The sequence below is a fragment of the Panthera onca genome, chromosome C1 (assembly GCF_046562875.1).
Source record: "Panthera onca isolate mPanOnc1 chromosome C1, mPanOnc1 haplotype 2, whole genome shotgun sequence".
Classification (NCBI taxonomy): Eukaryota; Metazoa; Chordata; class Mammalia; order Carnivora; family Felidae; genus Panthera; species Panthera onca.
Genome location: NC_138346.1, coordinates 183,170,266 through 183,193,466, shown reverse-complemented (window position 1 = coordinate 183,193,466; position 23,201 = coordinate 183,170,266). Strand labels below are relative to the sequence as shown.

Here is a 23,201-nt window from a genome sequence, read left to right as displayed (position 1 = left end):
TGGGCCTCCAAGCTCCAGTGGATCTTGTGATTGCTGTCTCTCTCGGTGGGTGGAGAATCCCACAAATCTGATCATGTTGTCCCTCAGTCAGAATGACTAGCACATGCACTCCTCAGTAGGGTACATAAAACAAGGCCCCCACCCTCCGTGCAGCCCCATCGTCAAGCACTCCCTACCTTAATAATTTTATCTATTTTTCAAACAACATCCGGTTTTTCTCATTCTTTCTTTCCCAGGTATGGATGTGGCTGATTTGACTGCCCTAGGATAAACTTGGCCAAAAAGTAGGTCTCCAGGCTGCCTTGGCTGCAGGATGCAGGTGGGTACCCAGTGTTCATTCTAGGGCTGGGGTGAGGTGACAGTGGCTCCCTATGACGTGCTGTTTCCTGGAGGACCACTGCAATAGCCCGTGTCAAGCCAAATTGCACAGGCACAATGAAGACCTCCATCCAAGTCAGTTTTGTTAGTATCACATTCACCAAAGCAAGTCACCCAGATACACCTTACAGCAGGGGGCAAGAAAGAATACTCTGTCCACTGTCATTTCCAGCACTTAAAGCTCTAGACATTTCCAGCTCCTGAGCCACCATGTTGTGTCATGTCTCTGGGCCTTGGCCTGGAATGTTCAGCAATTGTAACATCTGCACATCAACTTTTCCATCAGATTGTACCTTGGAACACAGGGGCCTCACTTGATCCATTTCTGGGTCCCCAGCCATCCAGTATGGGACCTGACACAGAAGGAATGCTCAGAAAGACCCATCATCTGTACTACAGTTGCAATTTCAGTTCACAGAATGCGTAACAGGAAAGGACAATAGAGATTCCTTAGTTCAACTGTCCCCTTCTGCAAAGATGCAATGTCTATTAATCTTTGATCCCCAATGCCCAGCACAGGACCTGGAACAGAGTGCGTGCTTGATAAATATTTTTGCATGAATCCCCCTAACACTTCTATAGATAAGAAAATGAAAGACCAGAGATGCAAAATGAAGTCCCTCGGTCACACAGGAAGTTTCTGGAAGTCTGGATTCCCCTGATTCGCAGGAATCCAGAACCCAACGGACCTTTTCTAAGGCCTTGTTTCTTGACACAGACCTAAGGTTATGTGAAGGAGGACTTTACTTCTTCTAAATTTGTCTCTGATCATTGACGGATCCAACATAGATGAGTTTCTATTGATTTAAAGCCATGAAGGCAAAAGGCAATTGCTGTAACAGCAACAGAGCTGGCTTTGGAGGCTGAGAGACCCAAGTTTGGGAATCAGCAGAAGCACTTGCTGACTACATGACCTTGTGTAAATCCCCTGTTTACTCTGTGCGTCAGTCTCCTCCCCCTACTTCCTGCACCCCAGGGACCAGGATGCCTGTATTTCAGGGTTAGAGTAGAGATCCCCGCTAATGTGTGCGCTTACCTAGAACATATTAATCATAGGTGGCCTCTCACAATGACATTGTTTCAAACTGTGCTTCAAAGCCGGCCTGCAAGCACTAGCCGTCACCTTTGGAGATGGTTTTGCCCTGACAAAGACTCCCAGTCTCGATGCCCTGCCATCCCGGTATTTTAATATTCACAGTGCCACTGCTTGCTCTGGAATAGCCACTGACCATAAAGTTTGACATTTTGAAGATTAAAGTGCTTTGAATTAGTCATGCACATGTGATGTCATTGTTCCTCCTCATCCTGCTCCGGAATCTAAAAATGACTTTCAGCAGAGCCCAGTAACTTTCCCTCAACAATTACCCTCTAGTGCAGAGAGGTATGCAGGAGTTTCGGCCAAGTGAATACTCTCTGTCACTTGGGAGAGAGCCAGACCAGAGGAGAGATGGTGTGAGTCCACATATTTGGAGGGAGGGGTCTGCTCTGCCAGGCCTTGGTGCCCGGCTTCCCTCTGGAAGGGGTGGGGTGAGGCGGGGCAGGTGAAATCTCACAGCAGTCTGGCTGAGAGCACAGAAGCAGAGCAGGGGCTGTGAGATTACAGGGCTTGGGTTTGGAGCCTGGCTCTGCCCCTCACAGGTTGTGTGACCCTGGGTAAGTTAACATCTTGAGCAACATTTTCTCACTTCCAAGACAGGAATGGTGGCTCCTTCATAAGGCTGCTGTGAGAATTACATAAGCTAATAGAACACTTAGCACAGTGCCTACCACATGGTAGGCAATCCGTAAATATTTTCCTTCTTTTAAGAGCTTTCCAACTTTCCAAGACTCGGATATCTCATCATGCTTTAAATGCTGTGCGTTCCCAGAATCCCAGAGACATCCACTGGCACATATTACTAAAACACTTAGGCAAAGGGAAGTGAGTTTGGGATTTTCCAGCCTGCCCTTACTACAAATAAGTAGGGGCAGACTCAAGTCACAGTTTCCTTGTGAGATAAATCAAACGAAGAATCCCCTTTGTTTTAAAACTAGACTATGGTTTTATAGATGGTGTGGATGATTCTCCATCTAGACAGGAAGTCTGATCTCCAACCAGCTAACCCCCCAGCTACCTACTCAGCAGGCCCCTGACCTACTGGGATGGCCATGAAATGATCATACAGAATTGTAATGTGTGAAAATAGTATCCCTTACTAGGAGCCAGTCAGGGTGTTAAGTACTTACATATGTTCTCATTTAACCTCACACAAACCCTGGGAAGTTTGTACCATTATCTCTATTCTCCAGGTAAGGAGTCTGAGGTCCTGAAAGGTGAAGGAATTTGCCCAAAGTTGCACAGGGCTTAGAAATGCCGCAGCAAGGATCTGAAACCAGACATGCATGATTGCAGAGAATGTGGGCTCTTAACCACTGAACCATACCAGCTCAAATATATACAGTACTGGCCCTTGCCTGAGTCTGGACCAGTTAGCTGTCCTGGCTTCCATATAGCTGGACTGAGAGACACCATATTCCCTGAGGATGGTATAGAAGATGCAACCTGTGTTCGTGTAGCAGCCAGCTAGACCTCAGACGGCTGCAGGTTTGGAGCCAGTTTTGGGATTGTGCCTTTGGTTCTCACCAGGCAACAATATGAGAAGCAACCCCATGATGCTGGTCCTGGCATATGTGGAAGGAATGCTTAAGAGGCCAGACAAAGGTCATTCCTCCCAACATGGGTCCCTGGGTGAGATGTTTCCTTAAGAGTTCAGTGCTAGGAAATGCTTTGAGGAGCTTTATTGAGGCATGTGCCTTTGTGGCAATTAGCACAAATGGTAAATAAATGAGCAAGCAAATTAGAATAGCTAGCCCATGGACACATACACCAGGATATCATGTGGGGCCTCAGGGGATGACTCCTTCCTTGCCACAAACCTTCCACCTTGGATGCTCTGGGAAGGGAGACTCTCCTTGACATTCTCACACCCTCTGGTTGTCCTTAGCTCAGTTCACATGCCCGGATCACACACTTCATCAAGAAGCCATTCTGCCTGCCGCCATGGAGGAGGCAGAAGAGAGAAACAGTGATCCCTGAAAGACAGTTTCTTCAAGGTAAAGGTCAAGTCCTTGTTTTTTTGAAAATCTCAATAAATGGCATTTGAATCTGAATCTGAACTGAGGTTTGAGGAGAGGAGAAAGAGGAAGGAGAGAGAGGACAGAAGACTGAAGAAGAAAGGAGAATAACAGAAAGGGCCAGCTGGCACGATGGGGCTGTTGGCAGGCTGGAAGGGGAGGGCATTCTGAGGCGGGCCCTGGGCAGCCACCTGTTCAGCCCCTGCACAGGGCAGAGCACTGAGCACCCACTCAAGATGCTACGAATGGAGAATACTGGACTCAGATGTGGCTTTGGGTGCAAAATATTTCCACTTTTTGCCACTATTTGCCTTAAGACAGGAGGGAGCTAAGGAGGAAGAGGAAGGGAGAAAGGAAAAGTGGGAGTGGGAGGAAGAGAGGCCGGAGGGGGAGGAGGGAAGAGAGGGCATATTGGAGATATGTGTGTGTCTGTGTATATGTATATGAGAGTGAAATAGACACATGGACAAAAAGAGAAAGAAAAAATGGAGAATGAGAGGGAAGAAGAAAGAAATGGGTAGGGAGGATTGATGTTCACGGGGAGAGAAACCTGGGAGAAGGGAAGGTGATGTCCCCCTCCCCCTTTGCCCCACCAAGCTGGCTCAGGCCCCTCAGAGCTCGGATTCCAGCCCAGACAAAGACTTGGTGGCCTCCCAGTCCTCTGCCAGGAGGAAACTAGACTCTCAAAGGCAGCCATGCACCCTGGGGGCCAGGAGAGGGCACTTCAACCTCAGGCAACAGCAGCAGAACTGCAGCTGGCGGTCCCGCAGAGCAGGCAGCAGGAGGCAGAGAGCCAGGAGGAGAGGCCAGCCTCTTATCAGGCTGGTGGGTTACCAGCACTTCTCCAATGCAGCCAGGTCCCCATGCACAACCCTGTGGACGCGGGAACGGCAATGAATTGGTTTGGGTGTCCCTTGGCTGCCTCTACACTAGCCCAGCACCTGCTCCTGCCTTCCCCTGCTCTGATCCTATTCCAGATTTCCGTCTTGAAGAGCAACACGCCTCCAGCTTCCTCCCATGTCCCCTCCTCCTCCCCCTCACCAAGAATCACTCCTTCCATGAGTGCAGGCGGACTAATCTTCAAAACCATTCCTTACACACTATGCCCTTTGATTTACACAGCCATTCACAAAGTGGGCACAGCAGGGAGAATGGGAAACTGAGGCACAGAGATGGAATGTTAGTGGTCTGACATCACATTAAACAAGTAAAAATCACTGTGCTTCACAGTTGTTATATTCCATGAGGAGAACCTAAATATCTTAGCTGTTGACTGTGATGTTGCTTCAAGACCAGTGTCAAGGAAGGCTTACGAATGTTGTCTCTGACTACCAAATACTTAACTTTGTTCCAGACTGAGTCTTGGCCTCAGTCACACATCCTGACTACAGACCAAGCCCTGCCTGATCATTAATGACTATGTTCTGGTAAGAAGTTTTGAATTATGCACGGGAGTAGAGATAATGGAGTCTGATTCCACTGGGGTATCTGAGAACTCCAAACACTTTTAAGAGGATTGCTCTTTAAGAATCTTAGGAATCCCTTAAGAATCTTAAGAACCCTTCAAGGAAGTTTCCATCCCACTCAAGTCTACACTGATTTCATCTTTTCCTGATGGCCCAGAAATTTATTACTTAGATTTCACCCAATTCAGTACTTCACTGGTAACAGTAATAATAAAGCTATCATTTATTGAGTGCCTACCATGTTCCAGGTAATCTATTAGGCACCTGAGAATTTTGTTGTTTCCATCTACTTGAAACAACCCTATGAGGTAAGTTTCATAATCATCATTGCTATGAAAGGGCAAAGTGAGGCTCAGAGAGATCAGGTCACTTGCCCAAGGTCATAAAACTAGCAGATAGCAGAGCGGAGATCTGTACCCAGGTGAGCCTGGCTTTAAAGGCCATGTCCCTTTTTATCCTACTACTGCATAATGGCAGCTGTTACAACTCAGCTATTATAGCTCCTCGGCCACATGACTGGTTTCTTTAAAGAAAGTGTCTTCTAGAGGGGCAATAAAGTTTGGATTTGATATCAAAAGAAATAAATCCAAGCTCCTGGGAGGGCATTGCTCCACCACCTACAGACTGCATCACCTGACACAGGCTGCCTCCATCTGACTCTCACTTTGCATACTTCGGGAGTTGGGGGCTGGTTGTTTCTTTGAGTAGGCATTCAGGGTCAAGATGTACCTCCTGTGTTTATAAAACACAGATAATAGTACTCACCTCTCTGGGTGGTTGTGGAGGATCAAACAAGATGATGGCTCTGAATGCACTTTATATACTGGTAAGTGCCATTCACTTCCTGATAGTCTACCCAGGGCTCAGCATTCTGTAGGAGCTCCGTAAATACCATGAATATATTTTTGCTTTGAGTTGAAATCTAATCATTCTCTGTCTCCTCACGCCTCTCCACAGACTCAGGGCAAAATCTGCATATAATGAGAGCAGGTCCTGACCCTCAGGTTTTTCATCCTCCCAGCCATGACTCCTACCTCCTGCCTCTTGAGACACATCAACAAGCCAAGCACGGCCACAACCCCAGCTAAAGGCCCTTGTCTCAGACAAACTTGGCAGCTGCCTCCTCTTATTGGCAGGACATTTATCATCTTGAGGAAAATATTGATGGATAAGAAACCCCAGACAGGCAGTGCGTCTCACTGGGCATGCAGCCTGCTGCTTGGGAAGTGAGATTTGAGGTGCTGGTTCCAGGGCTTTCTGGAAGAAAAGGAGGGTTGGTGATCCTGTGGAGAATGGCCCATGCTCTCTAGGGATGACTGTTTCCAGTACATAGTAGATGTTCAATAACTGAGTTAGATCCGGGTTCAGTAGGTTCTTATACGAGATCTGGAGGTTGGAGGACCTTGGTCCAAACTCTTAATTTCCCAGATAGGAAAGTGGGATCAGGGAAGGCTAGTGACTTGCTCAAGATCACATAGCAGGTCAGTGGCACAGACCATATTACCAAAGTCCATGGCTCACGAATCTCCCATGGGAACACTGACCATTACACAATGATGCTACCAGGAGATATCTCAAAACCTCTGGTCAGATGGAGTAGTCTGGGAAGCTGGAACTCTGGGTTACCTAGGGAATCCAGAAGAAGGGGATTCCCTTAATTACATGCAGAGCTGTGCCCAGGGAGCACATCTTTTTAAAGATGAGAAGAATGGGAATAAGGCAGGGTGGTGTGTTATTTGGAGAGGTGGTGTGACATTGGTCTGTGCTGTAGTCTATCTCCAGTTGTCCCAAGCCACCATGTGTCATGGCACTCTCCCTGAAACCACCTACTGGTTCCCACAGCCTTCTCTAGCCTCATTGCCTCTTACTCCCTACCTTGCACCCCAAGGCCTAGACTTGTCCAAAGGAGGGAAGCAACTCTCCTGGTACTCTGGACTCTGCACACGCTGTTCTCTCAGCCTGTGAGGCCCTTGCATAGTACCTTCCTCACTCCACATACTCCCATTACTGAGGTTGGGATTGATGCTCCTTCTAGCCACTGCCTGTGTCCCCCTCTGTCACAGCACTATACTGCGGTCACTCTCCTGCCTGTCTATACCATCACACTGGGAACTTCTCTAGGCAGAGGCCATGACCACTTGATTCTGCCTCCCTAGAAACCAAGCCAGACCCTGGTGCATAGTAGATGCTCAGTGAGTGTGGCCCTGCCATCTTCCACATAGAGCTTCAAGATGACACTGCTCCCCCCGGCCCACCACGGTTCTTGTTCTGACCTCTAAGGCCACATAGATCTACTCCCTCTGCTCCATGATGGCTCTTTAGAAATTTGACCAAAGTAAGGCCTCTAAATGTCTTCTTTCCAAGGAAAATATTCCCAACTCCTTGACAAGTTCTTCACAAGTCATAGCTTTGGGTAGGGTAACCAACCATCTTGGTTTGCTTAGGACTCTCCTGGTTTTACCACTGGAAGTCCCCTACCTCAGGAAACCCCTAGGTCATAGGCAAACCTGAATAGTTGGCAAACCTCGTTTTGTCTTTCTTTCCCATGTCAGTCCTTCAGAGGCCTTGCACTATTTTCTCAATGTCCTGTATAGAGTGGTGGTCAGAAAAAAACAGAGGGTTCCAGGAGTCCAATGACACAACAGAACAAAGAAAGTCTAGCACCTCCTTGTTCCTGACATCTGCTTCTGTTAATGCAGCCAGTAAACATCAATTTTGGCAGGACAGTATGTGGTGGATGTGGGGGTTGATACATTTGCCTTGTTGACCAATATCAAGCTTAATAGTGTCAATTAAGATGCCTCAACCATTTTACTACACAGAAAACCTCATTTCCCTGAATCAGTACTTTTCAAAGCTGCTTTTGTTTTGTTTTACACTAAAGGCAGAAATTAACACCTTTGTTCTTAATATTGCCTAAGTCCTCCAAGTGTTCAAGGCATTTGTCCATTCAACAATTATTTGTTAAACACCTACAGTGTGGCACACAGTCTTTGGCCTTTGAGCTGGTCAAAGTTATGTGCAACTCTTCAACTGATGTGAACTGATCTTGGGTAAAATTCTTCCACTTTGGGGGCTGTCCCCACATTTGTAAAAACAAGGGGGATGGGAACACAAGTAAGTGTGTATGTAAGTGTGCAAATGACTAGGAGTATAAACAAACAGGTTCAAGTTACTTAAGAACTAGCCAGCTAACAGCCATAATCCTGAAACAATATCAACTCTTTTAATCATCAACTTGGTTTCCATGGAGGCTCACAGTGCTGTTAGTGAAGGCTGACAGTTATCACCATAAAGAAACTTTACAACTTTGTAATTTGTAGCTCTCTGCTGTCAGTAATATTAACAGCATTTCGAATTATGGCTATAAACTTGACAACAGCAGATAAAACCCTTAGAAACCTCATTTGTGGGGATGAGGGAGGATGGGGGAAGGTAATGACATTTTGGTTTCTAGCCCTGGAGAGGAGGCACGCTTTGATATGGAGGTGGGAGGCAATAGGGCCAAGGCAAGACTCACAAAAGGCAAGGCAGCTCAGCTCAGGCACTGCAGAGTGGGGGCCTGGGTGGCATTTGGGTGATCAGGAATTACAGACACGTCAAGGCCAGGGGTGAGGGTTACAGAGAGCAGGGCTAGCAGATGGACAGGGCTGGCTGGTAGGTCCCAACCTCTGTGGGGTTCAGCAAAGGGCTTTTGTCCTACAGGAAATGGGAGGGAATCTGGGCCAAGTGCAGAGCAGGGAAGAAGGTGAGACAAAGCCTACCAGGCAGGATTGAGAGAACAACCTTGGGCATGTTATTTGACTTTTCTGGACTTTAGTTTCCCTACTATGAAATGGAAGTGCTTATCTCAAAGGCAAAAAATGAAATGATTCTTTCTGTTTCTGTCTGTCTATCGATCGATCGATCGATTGAGAAATCCTATAATTTCATCTTCTAATCTAAAGATAAGAAAACTTGAACCCAGAATGGGGAACATATCTTTCCAAACCAGCACAATCCTCCAGTGCAGGGATCCTGACCCGTTCCATGATGAACATCGCAATATTATTATTTTTATCATGACTACTGCTACTATTAGCCAGTCATTCATTCAGCCAGTCATTCAGCAAGCATTCATGTTTAAAGATCAAATTCTAGTCTACATCTGCATGGGGGAGAAAAAGAAACTCACAGGCCTGAGTTCAGTGTTGTTTTCTGTTCCCAAAGCTCTCTGATTGAAGCATTTTTTGCTTATGAATTTTAACAAAGGCTTGATCCTGGGCATCACAATCAGGGACTGGGAAGTACCTAGGTATTTATACATGCGAACCAACAGGTCAGACCTGACTGCTGCTTACTCTTCCGTCTAAAAAGTGAAGCCTTCTTACCAAGAAAGAAAACCCAGGCAGTACCCATACCAACCCCCCCCGCCCCCGCCTGGCACCCTCCCTCCAACAGCCCTAATACACACTTCTATTCTGATAATTCCTCTGAGCAACACAGATCACATTACCCATTGTCCTATTACTGAGCCAGCTACCCGATGCTGGTGAGGTTGCTTCCATTGCATTAATTAATTAATTAACTCATTCATTCATCCATCCATCCATTCATTCATTGGCATTCCCTGAGATTCTACCTAGTATCAGACTTTAAGCCAGAGAGATGAAGTGATTTAACCAAGGTCACACAGCTTTATGAGGGACACAAGGGGCAAAAGGCCACACTAGAATGGGAATCCTGACTCCCAGTTCAGCATTCTTTTCTCCAACTCATCAAAGGGGAGTCTACCTTGACTGTGCGCACCAAGAAAAATCCCTCCCTTCATTATGACTCTACAGTACCTTATAGAAAAATCTATTATGACCCTGCCCAAAGCTCAGGCCTCTCTCCAGAACTTCAGGGTCATATAGCCATCTGCCTAATAAGCTTCTCCATTTGTATATCACATGAGCCTCCTACACTCAATACATCCCAGAGCTCAAAATACCCCCATCCTCAGTCCTTTTCTCCAATTTAAGTGATTGGCCCCACCATCCACCATGTTATTCAAGTCAAGAAAATTGGGTATCTTCCTTGACTTCTTCCTTTACCAAGCAATCACCAAAAATACTCAATCCTACCTGTTAGATATCATAACATGTTGCTAAAATGGAAGTATCTTTGTGTTTTTAGTCTTAGTGCTCAGTTTTAGCGGAGATCTCAAGTCTATAGCTACTACATTTCAATGTGAGGCATGAAATCACCAGGCAGGACTTGGAAAGGGAAACCAGAAAGCCACTTTTGCACTCTTTAGCTCACCTTCAGACAAGAGGGCTACGGGAGGGGTACAGTGACCCAACAGAAGTAACCACCAGATCATCAGGGACTGAAGAAGGATCATAAACAACTGGCCTGAGCAGAGGGACTTGGCCAACATCAACAGATATCCAGCACAAGGGAAGGTATGTCTGAAGAAGCTGACGAGGGCTTGCTAATGCCATCTCACAAAAGTACCCATCACCCAAGACCTTTCCTGTTCCTTTCTTTCTCTCTCTCCTTCATCCCCCTCAACCTTGGAGGGCTGAACATCTGGGGTTAGCCAGATGGGGGAAAGGGCTGCAAGGCAAGCTGGAGAAACACAAGTCACCTTGAGCTTATTTGAGACAAGCCTGACTAGAGGATGGGGTGGTTTTTACTTTGAAGAGCTTTTATGGCTTTGACTGGATCAGATCTGGTCATTGCTGAACTGAGACTTTTTTGTGACCAGAGTTAATCAGAAAACTTTTAATTTCCTGAGACTTATTAGAAAGTCATGGGGCCTGCCAGAGTTTTTATGCATCTAGATCAGATCTATAATTTATATACATCTATCTGCAGGGTCAACGGGGGACAAAAAAATACTTTATAATAGCACCCTGTGGGCACTGCTTATTCAATGTACCTGTTACATAGTTCCCATCTTCACCATCTGGGTCTGCCTATGTTTCTTTATCACCTGCTGTTTCTGGCACAGCCTCAACTACCCTCCAATACCCTGGACACACATCCTCTCTCTGGCATTAGGGTTGTCCCCTGTACGCCTACCTCTGCAGGAAGGTTCCCCCCACCCCTTCTCCTACCTGTGTGCCTTTTGTCCTGGAGGTTTGAGACTTAGTTTTTCTTTCTTCCTTCTGCCTCCCTTCCACTCCCAAAGGGTTAGATGACTCCCATGTGCTTCCCTGACCAGCAGAACTCCCCTCTGCCAGAGCATTTATCCTCTGATACTGCTGTCTCTACCTTTTCCCCTCCTTCCAAACTGTCTCCTCCTTGAAGGCAGTGCCTGGGCCTTATCCATCTATTTCTAGTATCCAATGAGTGCTGTTTGATGGACAAGTAAATAAATGATATCTTTAATGTCTGATGCATATTTCAGAGGACCCAGTGCAAGGCTTATAGTAGGCTCTGAATTCAGATCAAGCCATTTAACTGAATTCTATATCTCTGCATCTTCTCTGGGCCATACCAGCCATGCTCTTCTCCCAGAGCCAGAATTTTCTGATTTCAAGGTGCCCACAGCTATAACCCTGTGTGGAAACCAGTCTGCTCAGGACCCAAGGTCTCTGTTCCCAGTGTTTTCCTCATCCATTATGTCAAAGAGCTATTTCTTTAGCTTGTGGCCAAACCATAAACAAAGGCCAGAGGAGCTCTGGGTTATTTTATGATTCCAGTTTAGCTTTTCTCTCTCTCTTTCTTCTTCTTCTTCAACTGCTTCTGCTGCTTCTTTTTTTTTTTTTTTTTTTTTGTAAATCGTTTCAACAGAGCATATTTATTATTTGGCAGGCCAGTAAATTGTAAATAGGGTTTGTTGAAGAATGGTACAAAATTCTCAGGAATTTATCATTTCACAACAACACAAACAACAAACCACATGAAGGAAAGGAAAGGGAACTAATATTTAATGGCACTGAACTTTTTTTGTTAATTTGTCTGCATTCTTCCATGTAACCCTCAAAACAACCATGTGAAGCAAGTAATATCCTCACTTTACAGATGAAGAAGCTGAGGTTCAGAGTGGTTACATAACTGGGTTAGGGCCCTCAGCTAGAATGATGCAAAGCAGAACTGACACCTAAGACTCTGACACCAGAGACGGGAACAGAGACCATCAGTCAGGGCAGAAGCCTCTGGGATGTTCCCCTTTTAGATTCTGTTAAAAGCTACGTGTCTTTTGGGGCACCTGGGTGGCTCAGTTGGCTGAGCATCTCTTGATTTCAGCCCAGGTCATGATCTCACAGTTCGTGGGTTTGAGCCTCACGTCAGAGTCCTTGCTGAGTATGGAGACTGTTTGGGATTCTCTCTCTCCTTCTCTCTCTGTCTCTCCCCTACTCATGCTCTCTCTCTCAAAATAAATAAATGTAAACAAAAGTTATGAGTCTTCCTTCCAGAAAATGACCTATGTGTCTTTACTCACAGTTTACATAAACCATAAATAGTTCATAGGCTCTTCTTGAAGCCCATCCATAAGCCCCTCAGTTAAGAACCCCTAACTAAAAGAATGAAAGTAGCTATGGGCTTAGCCTGATTGGCTGTCTAGGACAATTTTTGTATTGACTTTCCTTATTAGATTGAACTCTTACACTCACGGAATCACTGCATATTAAGACTCTTCCAACCACAGAATTGTGGATTGTTAATTTTATAAACTCATTTAAGCATGGAATTATAAAATTTTAGATTTTATATTTCAGAATCAGAAAAATCTTAGAACATCATAGCTGGATGGGACCACAGTAGAGATCAAGTCCACCCATGATTTCGTTCCATGGCTCTGACAGGTGGAAGTACTTACTGGACAATGAGGCTAAGAGATGGTCAGGACTTGCTCAAGGTTACCTAGTAATGGTGGTGGAGTCAAAATTCAAACCCCGGATGCTGACTTCAGAGCCAGATCATCAGGTTAAAGCCTCACCCAATAAAAGGAAAGCCATGCAGTCTTCATGGTGAGGGGAGGGGAGAAAAATGGGGGCAGGAGGAACATCTGTTGAGTACCTATCATGTGCCAGCATTGCCTGTGGGTTGGAGACACAATGCATCATCTCACTTTCCCATGAATCCTGCAGCATGAGTATCATTACTATTTTCATTTTACAAGTGGGTAATTGGCTCAGACTGATGAGGTAACAGTCCAACGTCACACGGCTAGGGAAGGATCGGTGACTGCATCCATTGTTGTATTTCTCTGATGGAGTGGAGGAGGAAAGTCAGAGAACAACACCCTGATAAAGTTTAGCTGGTGCTTTTCCAGGGAGAAAAATTAAACTGACAAATACATATGTTCTGGTGGGTGGAGAGGTAGACACTATTGCTGGCCTGAGTGAAATACCCCTCAGGCTTCCCGTAGTCCTTCTCTGGTCTTATTCTCTCATCCAGCATGCCCCGGATAACTAACGTATCCTCCATGTACCCTGATGCTGACAAGGGCTGTTCTAGATAGCAGACATGAAAACCCTGCCATGGGAACTACACAACTGCTACTCTGTGAACCGTTGGTGTTGTGAGGTCGGGGCCGTCAACTGTGGTGACTCCACTGAGACTTTGCCCCATGAACCCTACCAACACAGCCACAGTCTCTTGTTCTAACAACCCCTTCTTAACATAAATGCAGGTCCCCATTCACAGTCACGTAAGCTTTATGATGTTTTAACCAACAGTCACTTAATATTTAGAGCTGACAGTGCATGCTCATATACATTATTTCATTTTAACTCCTTGCAGCTCAGTGAGGTTAAGTGTTATGTTCTCCTGTTACAGATGAGGACACTGAGGCCCAGTCAGGTGATGAAACTGGACCAAGGTGACACATCTAGCAAGTGGCTGAGCCAGGATTCAAACCCAGATTCGTTTCAATTGAAAGTCTGCTCTTTGCTTAATAACCACACTTCTTCATGACTGTCTCTATTTAATTCCCATAAAGGGGATTAGGAAAGCAAAGGTTTGTAGTCCCTCTGTGAAGGTGATGGGCTCACCTTGGGGAGGTGAGGACTTGCTGAAGGACACTCTCTCAGATGGCGCTGGTGCTGTCATCAGAATCCAGGTCTCCTGACTCTCAGTCTGGAGGACACTTCCTCCCAGACCATATTGCCATTGCCATCAGACTGTGTAATTTCCCTTTCTGATCAGGACGTGGAGCCAGCAGCCAGCGAAGATCAAAATCCGTCTGCCTGAAGTCTCCCTCTCATATGAGAGGAGACACACATTTCAAACAAGAACCAGGTTAAATCGCTCTTAGGTGGTGAGCTGGTCTGGCTTCCCTGGTGCAACTCCTGGGTCCTCTTCTTGTACCCAGATGACGGGACAAGGCAGGATGGCTCTGACGGCATTTGGTCCACTTGGCTCATGCACCACCTCACTGTCCACTCTGAACTCCTCCCAGTCACTAGCTCCTGTTCCTCACTGACACCCCCATCTAATCACTTACCAAATCTACATGTATGTGGTTCCCCATTCTACATACTCCCTGGAAGCACCCAGGTTTAGGTCAGAATCATCTCCCACCTGGATTGTCAGAACAGCCTCCTATGTGTGTCCTTGCCCAAAGTCTTGGCCCCCTCCAATCTATTCTTCCCACTGTAGTCAGAGTGGCTTTCCACCGTGGTGTGAAACCCTTCTATCGTTCTCCATTGCCTTCATATTCAAGTTCAAATTCCTCACAGTCTGCCACTTCAGTGTCATCTCTTATATCTGAAGTCCTACAGCCATCCTGGACCACCTTCTTCCTCCTGCACACCTTCCTTCCTCCCCTGTATCTGTCATGTCCTCCCTCCAACAGACCCCAGTCCAGTCTGGCTAATTTCTACTCAACCTTAAAAACTCAGCTTAGATGTCACTTCTATTGGGAAGCCTTCCTTGACCTCCCCAAATTGTGCTTGGGTCTCCTTTTACTCCCATACAAAGACATATTTGTCATTAATATGTTCACTGCTACATCCACCATGCCTAGAACTTACCCTAGCTTCTGACAGACACTCATATGTACTTGTTAAGGGAAGTTCCCCATGGCTCTCTGGAATCCCTCCACTACAAGACTCACCATGCTCTATTATAATTGCCTCTTTCCTTTTCTGTCTCCCCAAAAGCTCTGTGAGCCAGGGACCATGCCTTTTGGTTAGTATTTTACCCTGGGTGCCTAGTATGATTCCTGGCACGTACTGACAATGTGTTTATTTTGATGCACAAGGACTGGGTGTTGAAGAGAAAACCTGGGCCTGGGGCAAGGGAGGGGCATTCTACTAAGAAACACATTTTCTTTCAACACAAAAGCAGGGGAGGTGCTAAGAAAGCACCTCTGACGTCAGAAATCAACAGCAGACTAAGTGCAGGTCTCCTCTGGAGGGACCTACGGCTCACTGGGAACAAGTATGTGGAATCCCTTTGGTACACATGCTCAGATACTTCTTCCAGGCAACCCTCTCGATCTCCTTTGCCACAACATCCTGGGAGAACAAAGCAAGTGTGGTGTGGAACACCACCTATACATGTTTTACAGGTGTTAGCAGGTCCTGGAGAAGTCATGGGCACACACCAAGTGTGTGTGTGGGGAGGGGCAACGTGACACATAGAAGTGGCCAGGATCCTCTGTCTCACAGCAGAGCCTACTCCCTTGGCCTTGCTAGGCCAAGTAGTTATCAAAGCAGATTTCAAGGTGACTGTCTCAATCTTGGTGACTGCAGGGAAGGGACTCTCAGTTCTTATGATCTCTCCAGTGCTCCACTGGATCCAGAACACTGCTCTAACACCTGGCCTACCTGCTTCTCACCCTTTGGTCAGGGGCCATCGCCCTGCCTCCCATGTTCTCAGCAAGGTAACTGGACTCCCCAGGGCCACCAGGCTGCAACTGACTGGGTGGACTAGTCCTGAGTCATGCCCCGACCAGAAAGGATGCTTTCCTGAACAAAATATGGCAGGAACTCCATGAACACTCATCAAGGGTTGAACAAGGGCTAAAAGGAACACTTCTACTTCTAGGGAGAGAGAAATTATACATATACAGAGTTAATATCATCCCTTTCCATTTTGTTCCATCAACTATAATGTTTTCTCTAAGAAAACTAAGTGTTAGGAAAGGAGAAATGGGTTGATCCAAAAACAAAAGGATAAAGGGAAGCAAAAGCTGCCACAATCAGTCACAATCCTTATGTATGGACCTTGACATTAAAATCAATACCCAGGAAACTAGAATGACTAAATAATCCCTAGAAATTCAAGGAAGCTAGAAAGTAACCTCTAATAGTTTCATTATGACAAGCGTGGGGGATTTTGGAGAAATTGTAAGAGGAAGCCAAGAGGAAAAGCAAATTGGGGAATGTCAAAGCAGAGAGAAAGATGTGCAGAGGATGGGAAGGAAGGCAGGGAAGACACAGGGGAGGCATGAGGAGAGAAGGAGAGGAGAGGAGGGTGGGGAGAAGAGAGAATCCGGGGGGGGGGGGACAAAAGAAGCAGGGAGAGAAAAACACAGGACAGGAATGGAGGGGGAGCTAGAGGAGAGAGAACAAGGGGGGGAAAATGGGTGAACAGAGAGAAGAGAAAGATGACACAAGCGTAAAAAGGTGGGAGGTGAAAAGACAAGATATAGTTTTACATGTTCAGGGTTAGAAGGAGTTCAGACCACCCAGGTCTTCTTCACCAATCAGGGGGATGGTCATTCTCCAGCCTATGTGCTTACATACCTTAGATGGTAGAAGACGTACTCCCTCGTGAGGGTGTGGAGGGGAGATAGAGATGGGAGCAGCAGAAGGCCGTAGCGGAGCCAGTTGGGATGGGGTGTGTCCATTAGAAGGGCAAGGGGCAAACAGGACAATCCAAAGATGCCGCTAGCATAACCAGCCTCCATTCTCACCCCAGAGCCTCAGCCCTCACCTAAGGTGAATGTCGGATTCCTGCCTGCCCATTAAATCTTGCCAGACCTGGATACTCGTGGCTAGATGTGGGCTGGCCCAGGCCTGGGGTGGGGGTGGGGGGAACCTGCCAAGGATACAGGCTTCTTCAGTGTACGGCACGGCAGCCGTAGTGCCCCCGATGATGTAGCTGTAGAAGGAGACCTCGAGGGTGTAGCAATAGGAAGTATGGTCCAGTAGCCCACCAAGGAAGCGACGGCCAGTTCCTGCTTTCACAGCATCCCGGTTAAAGGATGTGCTGGACTGGGAAAGACAAAGTAGGGAGGAGAGAATCAGGGCCAGGCACCTGCTGGCTATCGGATCTTGGGTCTTACTACACCTTTGGGTCTCAGCCTCCTCATCTGAAAAGTGGATATTAACCACATATCACAGAGTTATTATGGGGACTGATTACATAAACAAACAGAATTAAATGAAAGCATCCAGCAGAGTTCTTTGGATAGTAACTGCCATTTAACAAATATTTGTGGGAATTTGAATGGGGACAGATGGAGCAAGGAAACGTAGACAGAGAACAATAAGCAATTATATTGTGATGATAATCAAAATGAAAATTTGGGCAATGCTTGCAACTTTGTAATGTTGCTTCCTACATGGCATCTCATTTACACTTCAAAATAACCCCTTGACATAGGTGTTGCAATTTTGCCCCTCTGGGTGTGAAAATGAGGCTCACAGAGATGAAGCAGGCAAGTGATACAGCACAGAGTTGAACCGAGGAGTAAGTAACTCCAGAAGCACTGACACTCCTTCACAATGGCTCCCTCTGCTGGGGGCAGGCGAACTCCAGCTGGATATCACCAGAGGGTAGGGATCATGGCTGTTTCTCCACAAGAGTGTCAGCTTCACCCATGGAGGTGGACAGAGGGAGGACAGAACCAGCGGGTCAACATCTCAAGTCCTCTGTTCAAAGACAGGTGAAATGTTGGGCAACTTGCCTTATTTGGTTTAGCCTCAGTTTTCTCATCTGTAAAGTGGAGGTGATAATACCATCTCTTTCACAGAACTGTGAGGTAATTCATCTGAGGTTAAAGGACATTCCCTGCTAACCCACAGAGATCTAAGGAAATAAAGAGACTGTGGTTTTTTAATAAGAGAATGTGTGTCTTGTTCAGCAGAGTATAAGAGAAGAAGGAAAAGAGGGAGAAAGAAAATAGCAAGACAAGGCAGAGATTTAAAGACACATTTAAAGGAAGAGAAACTATGTGTGCATGCACGTGCATGTGTACATGATACGTGTGCATGTGTGTGCGTGCGTGAATTCTGATAAAGCAAGGGACCAGAAAATTAGAATGTCACGTCTGAAAGGACCCTTGAAGTTCATGCAGTGAAATCATTTTAACGTTGGGTACTGAGGATCAGAGAAGAGACAGGGACGGGTGAGGACAGATTACTTTGACCCTGGTCTTGAGCTCTTAAGATGGCTGCTGCAGTGCAGGAACACCATCAGCCAAGGCCAGAAATAAAGCTCCTAGACCGAGCCCCTTTTGTTTGCCTTGGAAACCTCACCCCTGTGAGGGTCTCTGAGGCCTGTGGCCCAGCCTCCCAGGGAATGTGGATCCAGGAGACCACAGCCTGCTCTGAAATTGGAGTGGTTTCAAAAAGCCTGGGGCTAGCCATCCTATGGATTCCTACAGAAACAAGTGTGGTTGTTTCTACCCCAGAGATGTAAATGGGGAGCCACCTGGGTATCTCTTGGGTGCAAAGAGGAGACTGGTCCAGTTCCTCCCGGGTCTGGCATTCAGAACTTCTGAGATTCAAAGCATCTTATCTCATGGAGAAATTCATCATCTCCACTAATGTCCAGGCCTGGAGTAATGGGCAGGCAAGCCTTCAGCTCATCAACTCAAAAATTGCTATGACCTTTGTGGGCCTCTCCCACTCTGGCCATACAGAAATAATGGCCTTAGAGAATTAGTATCAGAACAAAGGAAAATGTGCAGAAACTCTCTCCCATGTCCCCACACCACATGCTGACTCTACTCCTCATCCTCTCTCCAATACTGCTTCTTGCTGCAAATTATTCTAGCTGCCAGTCCACAGCCGCTGCAGTCTTCTCGGTGTGTGAGGTGGGTAGCAACAGCCAGCCTCTGGAGTCTGCTGAGTCCTTACTGTCTGCAGACTCCTTTGCTGTCTATTGCTGTGTTTGTGCTCCCAGGAAGCTGTGATGCAGGCAGGGCAGAACATTATCACCCATGAATTACTGACAAGGAAATTGAGACCCGGAAAGGGTCATGGAGGGAGACAATGCGGAGCATACACTGCCCTCCCCCCTTCAGCAGGTATGTTAGGCTCCTACTAAAAGGGCTGGTGAAAGTAGGCCCTGGGGCAGGGTCCGGTCTGTCACGTGGTGGTGGGGGGGCTTGGTGAGTCCCGTGTCTTGCTACTGCTGGGGTCAGACCAACTGAACAAAAAATGCCAGCTCCTCAGAAAGACCACATGCTGCCTTGGAGTCTCCCTCCTGATGCAATGGGCTGCTTGAGGGCATGAGCGGAGCTCGTTCACCTCTATCTTTATCGCCCACACAGGGCCTGGCACAGAGCTGGCTGGTGGTCTGTGAATGTTAAACCCAGCTGAAGTGAGTGAAGAGGAAGAGAGGTAGGCAGTAAAAGGGAGGGGGCTGGGCCGGAGAGGGGGCATGCTGAGAGAGAACCCTCGACTTACGTAGGAGAAGTCTTCAGCATTCTGGCAGAGGAGCTTGGGGAAAATGGCCTGCCTCTGGAACCGTTCCTCATCCTCAAAGATGTTGCCGTACATGAAGCCATTCATCATGGTGGAGTGGGCGTGTATGTCAATATAAAACTCCAGGCTTGTTTTCTGTTGAGAGAAAGGATGACAAATGAGAAGTCTGGGGTCACAGAGCTTGCCTTAAAGGATCAGACACTAAACATGGTGCATGAACGTGCGCGCACACACACACACACACACGCTCACATACTTCCTTCTGAGCCGGGCCTACGTGTCAGCAGATTTAGCAGTCGTCTGCAATGTGATTGGAGGGGTTGAGAGCCGTGAGGATCAATTTCTCCCCACTTTTAACACCATCTGCCCCCAAGGTCTGAGAACACTATAGTTAGTAGCATCCTTCTTCAAGAGGTGAGGGCTTTGTTGGGTTAAGGCTTAATGTTGCTTACCCAGAACAGTTAATACATTCATGACTAAAGGCACTAGCAGACTTTGTTTTTCCGATCAATGAGAAATACCTTTTAGGTAACATAATTGCATTTACATTGGGCTTGCTTATAGTTTTGGCCTGACTGAGCCATTTCTAGCTGAGGAGGTCTGGGGTAGATCACTGCCCTACTCTGAGTCTCAGCTTTCTTATTTAGACAAATGGGTATTTTAACTCCAACCTCAGAGAAGTTATACTGGGAACCAAACACTGCAATAAAAATTACTATCATTTACTGCATATTTAATGCATGCCAAGCATGATTCTGGGAGCTTTATGTACGACATATTAGTTAATTCTTTTATTTAACCTCATTAGATGTTACCACACCTACTGTCCAATAATATATAAATAGTGCATGGAAAAAAACAATACACACTATGCTCTGTAATCTGTAAAGATGACTTTGACTAGTCTTTCTCTGCTCTCCACTTATACATATTTAAGGCATTCCCTAGCCTGAAACGGTATTATTTGCTAGTGTTTCCACCAAGGAACTCCCTGAAGGTAGGGAGATGTCTCTAAACAGCCCAGTTCCTGGACATGAAGGATGATATTCAGGCGCTGTATGCAGTATGACTGCACAGGCAACCCCAGGGAGATTGCCCTAGACACCAGAATGGACTGGCAAGAATTAGGGAATTTTTTGGCCCATAAATCTTTCATGTTCCTCAAATCTGACTTTCTCTTCCAAGATATCAGCACAGTGTATACCTGATAATCCTTTCTGAGAGTAGCAGAGGCTCCAAGTATGAAAGAGACTTGTCCAACCTGGCATAACTAAGGCTAAAAAAGCCCAGGTCTCCTGATCCCTGGTGCAGTTAACTTATCGCCATCAATGGCCAACTCTAGAAACAGTCACGGAAAAATCTGGCCACCTTTCCATCCCTTTTCTAGTATGTGTTCCTGGGAAAGAAAGTCCACACTTAGAAGAGCTCTCTCTCTTTGGGACACTTTGAAATGAAGTTACCACCAAATGAAAACCATGTTGCTTCTAGAATGTGGGCCTGGTGACTGTCATTTCATTTGCCTCAGAGTTGGAGTGAAAAATTACGTCTTGCCGAGCTCCCAACTCTCTGGGTAGCATAAGCTGTCTTTTGAGAGATACAAGATGCACTGCTCTGTGTGATATTAAACTCATCATTTTCAGCTTTGGAGGTGGAATACACAATGATTCAACAGGAGCCCTATAAAAGTCATCTTCACAATTTTATTTTCTTCAATTGTCTGTCTTTTCCTCTGAGCTTTTGATGAGTTGCAGAGGAAAGGAGGAGGTAGAGAGATGACTTAAGAAATGTGTAAGGAGAGGCTGCAGTTTATATCTCTGAACACCCAAACTGGAGAGTGTCTTAGACACCAGCTGCTTTGACCTTGTCTGGCTCAGCGCTGTGTGGGGAGCTTGCTTGTGTAGGGCTGGCCAGCGAGTTAGCAAAGGAGTAAGAATTAGAACCTGGTTCTTCTGATAACATTCTAGAGTGGCTTCTACTGCCCTATTCTGACACCTGGCACCTAATGTGATTTCACTTTAAAAAACCAGCAAATACTATTGATTGATTTACATGGTTCGAAAGTCAAAAAGATATGAAAGAATTTATAGGGAGAAACCTCCATATCGCTCCTATGAATCTCCAGGCACCTGGTTTCACTCCCCAGAGGCAATTCATGTTAGTAGGTTCTCACATATGCCTTTCAGAGATACTTTATGCACAAACAAGAAAATATCCACCCTCTCCCCGACATTCTCAATACACACACACGGTAACACGCTAAACACACTCTTCAGATCTGCTTCCTTTCTCTTAACATGTCTTGGAGGTATTTTTTCTCAGTACATAAACAATTACTTCATTCTTTTGAAAAGCCCTATATAAACTATTTAGCCAGCTTCCTATTGGCAGGCATTTAAATTATTTCCAACCTTTTCCTGTTACCAGCAATGTCTTGGTGGTTCACTCTGTATATACGCTAGCTCACCTATGTAATTATATGTAAGATAAATTTCAAGAAGCAGAATTTCTGGGCCCCTGTGCATTTGCAGTGCTGATCAACACTGACAGACTGACTCTCTCAGAAGGACCAATTTATACCCCTAGCAAAATATTCAATGTTTCTTTTGCAATTACACTGACAACAAGGGTGGAATGAAACCTTTTGGTATTTGTCAATTTGGTGGGTGAAAAATGATATTGAAGATTAGCTTTAATCTGAATTTCTCTTAGTATAATTCTCTTTTATTACATGGTTAAGTGTCTTTTCATATGTTTATGAACTATTTGCATTTTATTTTCTTTGAATTGTTAATTTTATCTGCCCATTTTGAAAGCCGGATTGTTGGCTTTTATGTGTGGTATAAAAATATTTTTGCTCAGTTTGTCATTGTTCTTTGACTTTACTTCTACTAGTACTTTTCTCCATGCGGAAGTTTTTAAATGCTAATTTTTTATACAGATTTATCAATCTTTTCTTTTGTGGTTTCTGGGTTGAATTCTTTCATTGTTTCTTCTATTATTTTTATCGTTCTACTTTTTGTAGTTAAACATTTCATTGCAATTTTGATTTATGTGGACGTAGGCTGTGAGGTAAGGTTACACTTTATTGTCCCACACTATTTATGAAATTGTGTATCTTTTCTCCACTGACTTGAAAAGCCATCTTTACCATATACATTTTTTTTGTACGTATTTGGGTTTATTTTTGGACTTTTCATTCTGGTCTAATCATTTCTCTATTCATTATAACACAGTTTTAATCATATGAAGTTTATAATGTATCTTATTTCATTAATATGGTTAAGTGTAGTTATCACCCGTCACTATGCAACACTATTACAATACCATTGACTATATTCCTGATGCAGTACCTTTCCTCCTCATTACTTATTCATTCCATGACTGGAAGCCTGTATCTCCCACTCCCCTTCACTCATTTTGCTCACCCCCTGCCCCAGGCAACCACCACTAGTTTGTTCTCTATATTCATGGGTCTGTTTCTGGGTTTTTTGTTTGTTTTGATTTTTAGATTCCATATATAAAGTGAAATCATGTGGCATGAGCTCTGACTTATTTCACTTACATAATGCCCTCTAGGTCTACCCATGTTATCATCTGTTATCACAAATCCCAAGATTTCAAGATCCCATTCCTTTCTATGACTAAGTAATATACCAATTATATA

The 23,201-nt window shown here is 45.6% G+C and overlaps 1 protein-coding gene across 4 annotated transcripts in view; it reads right to left on the bottom strand.

Moving 5' to 3' along the window:
- LOC132670999 (BEN domain-containing protein 5) overlaps positions 1-23,201 on the bottom strand; it is a 1,465,258-nt gene that overhangs the window by 42,331 nt on the left and 1,399,726 nt on the right. For all 4 annotated transcript variants that reach the window (XM_060621418.2, XM_060621420.3, XM_060621417.2 and 1 more), the window contains exons 10-11: positions 19,520-19,672; positions 16,936-17,098 (exon numbers count right to left, since the gene is read on the bottom strand). In XM_060621418.2, coding sequence (XP_060477401.1) covers positions 16,936-17,098; positions 19,520-19,672 — 316 coding nt within the window. The remainder of the gene's footprint in view (positions 1-16,935; positions 17,099-19,519; positions 19,673-23,201) is intronic.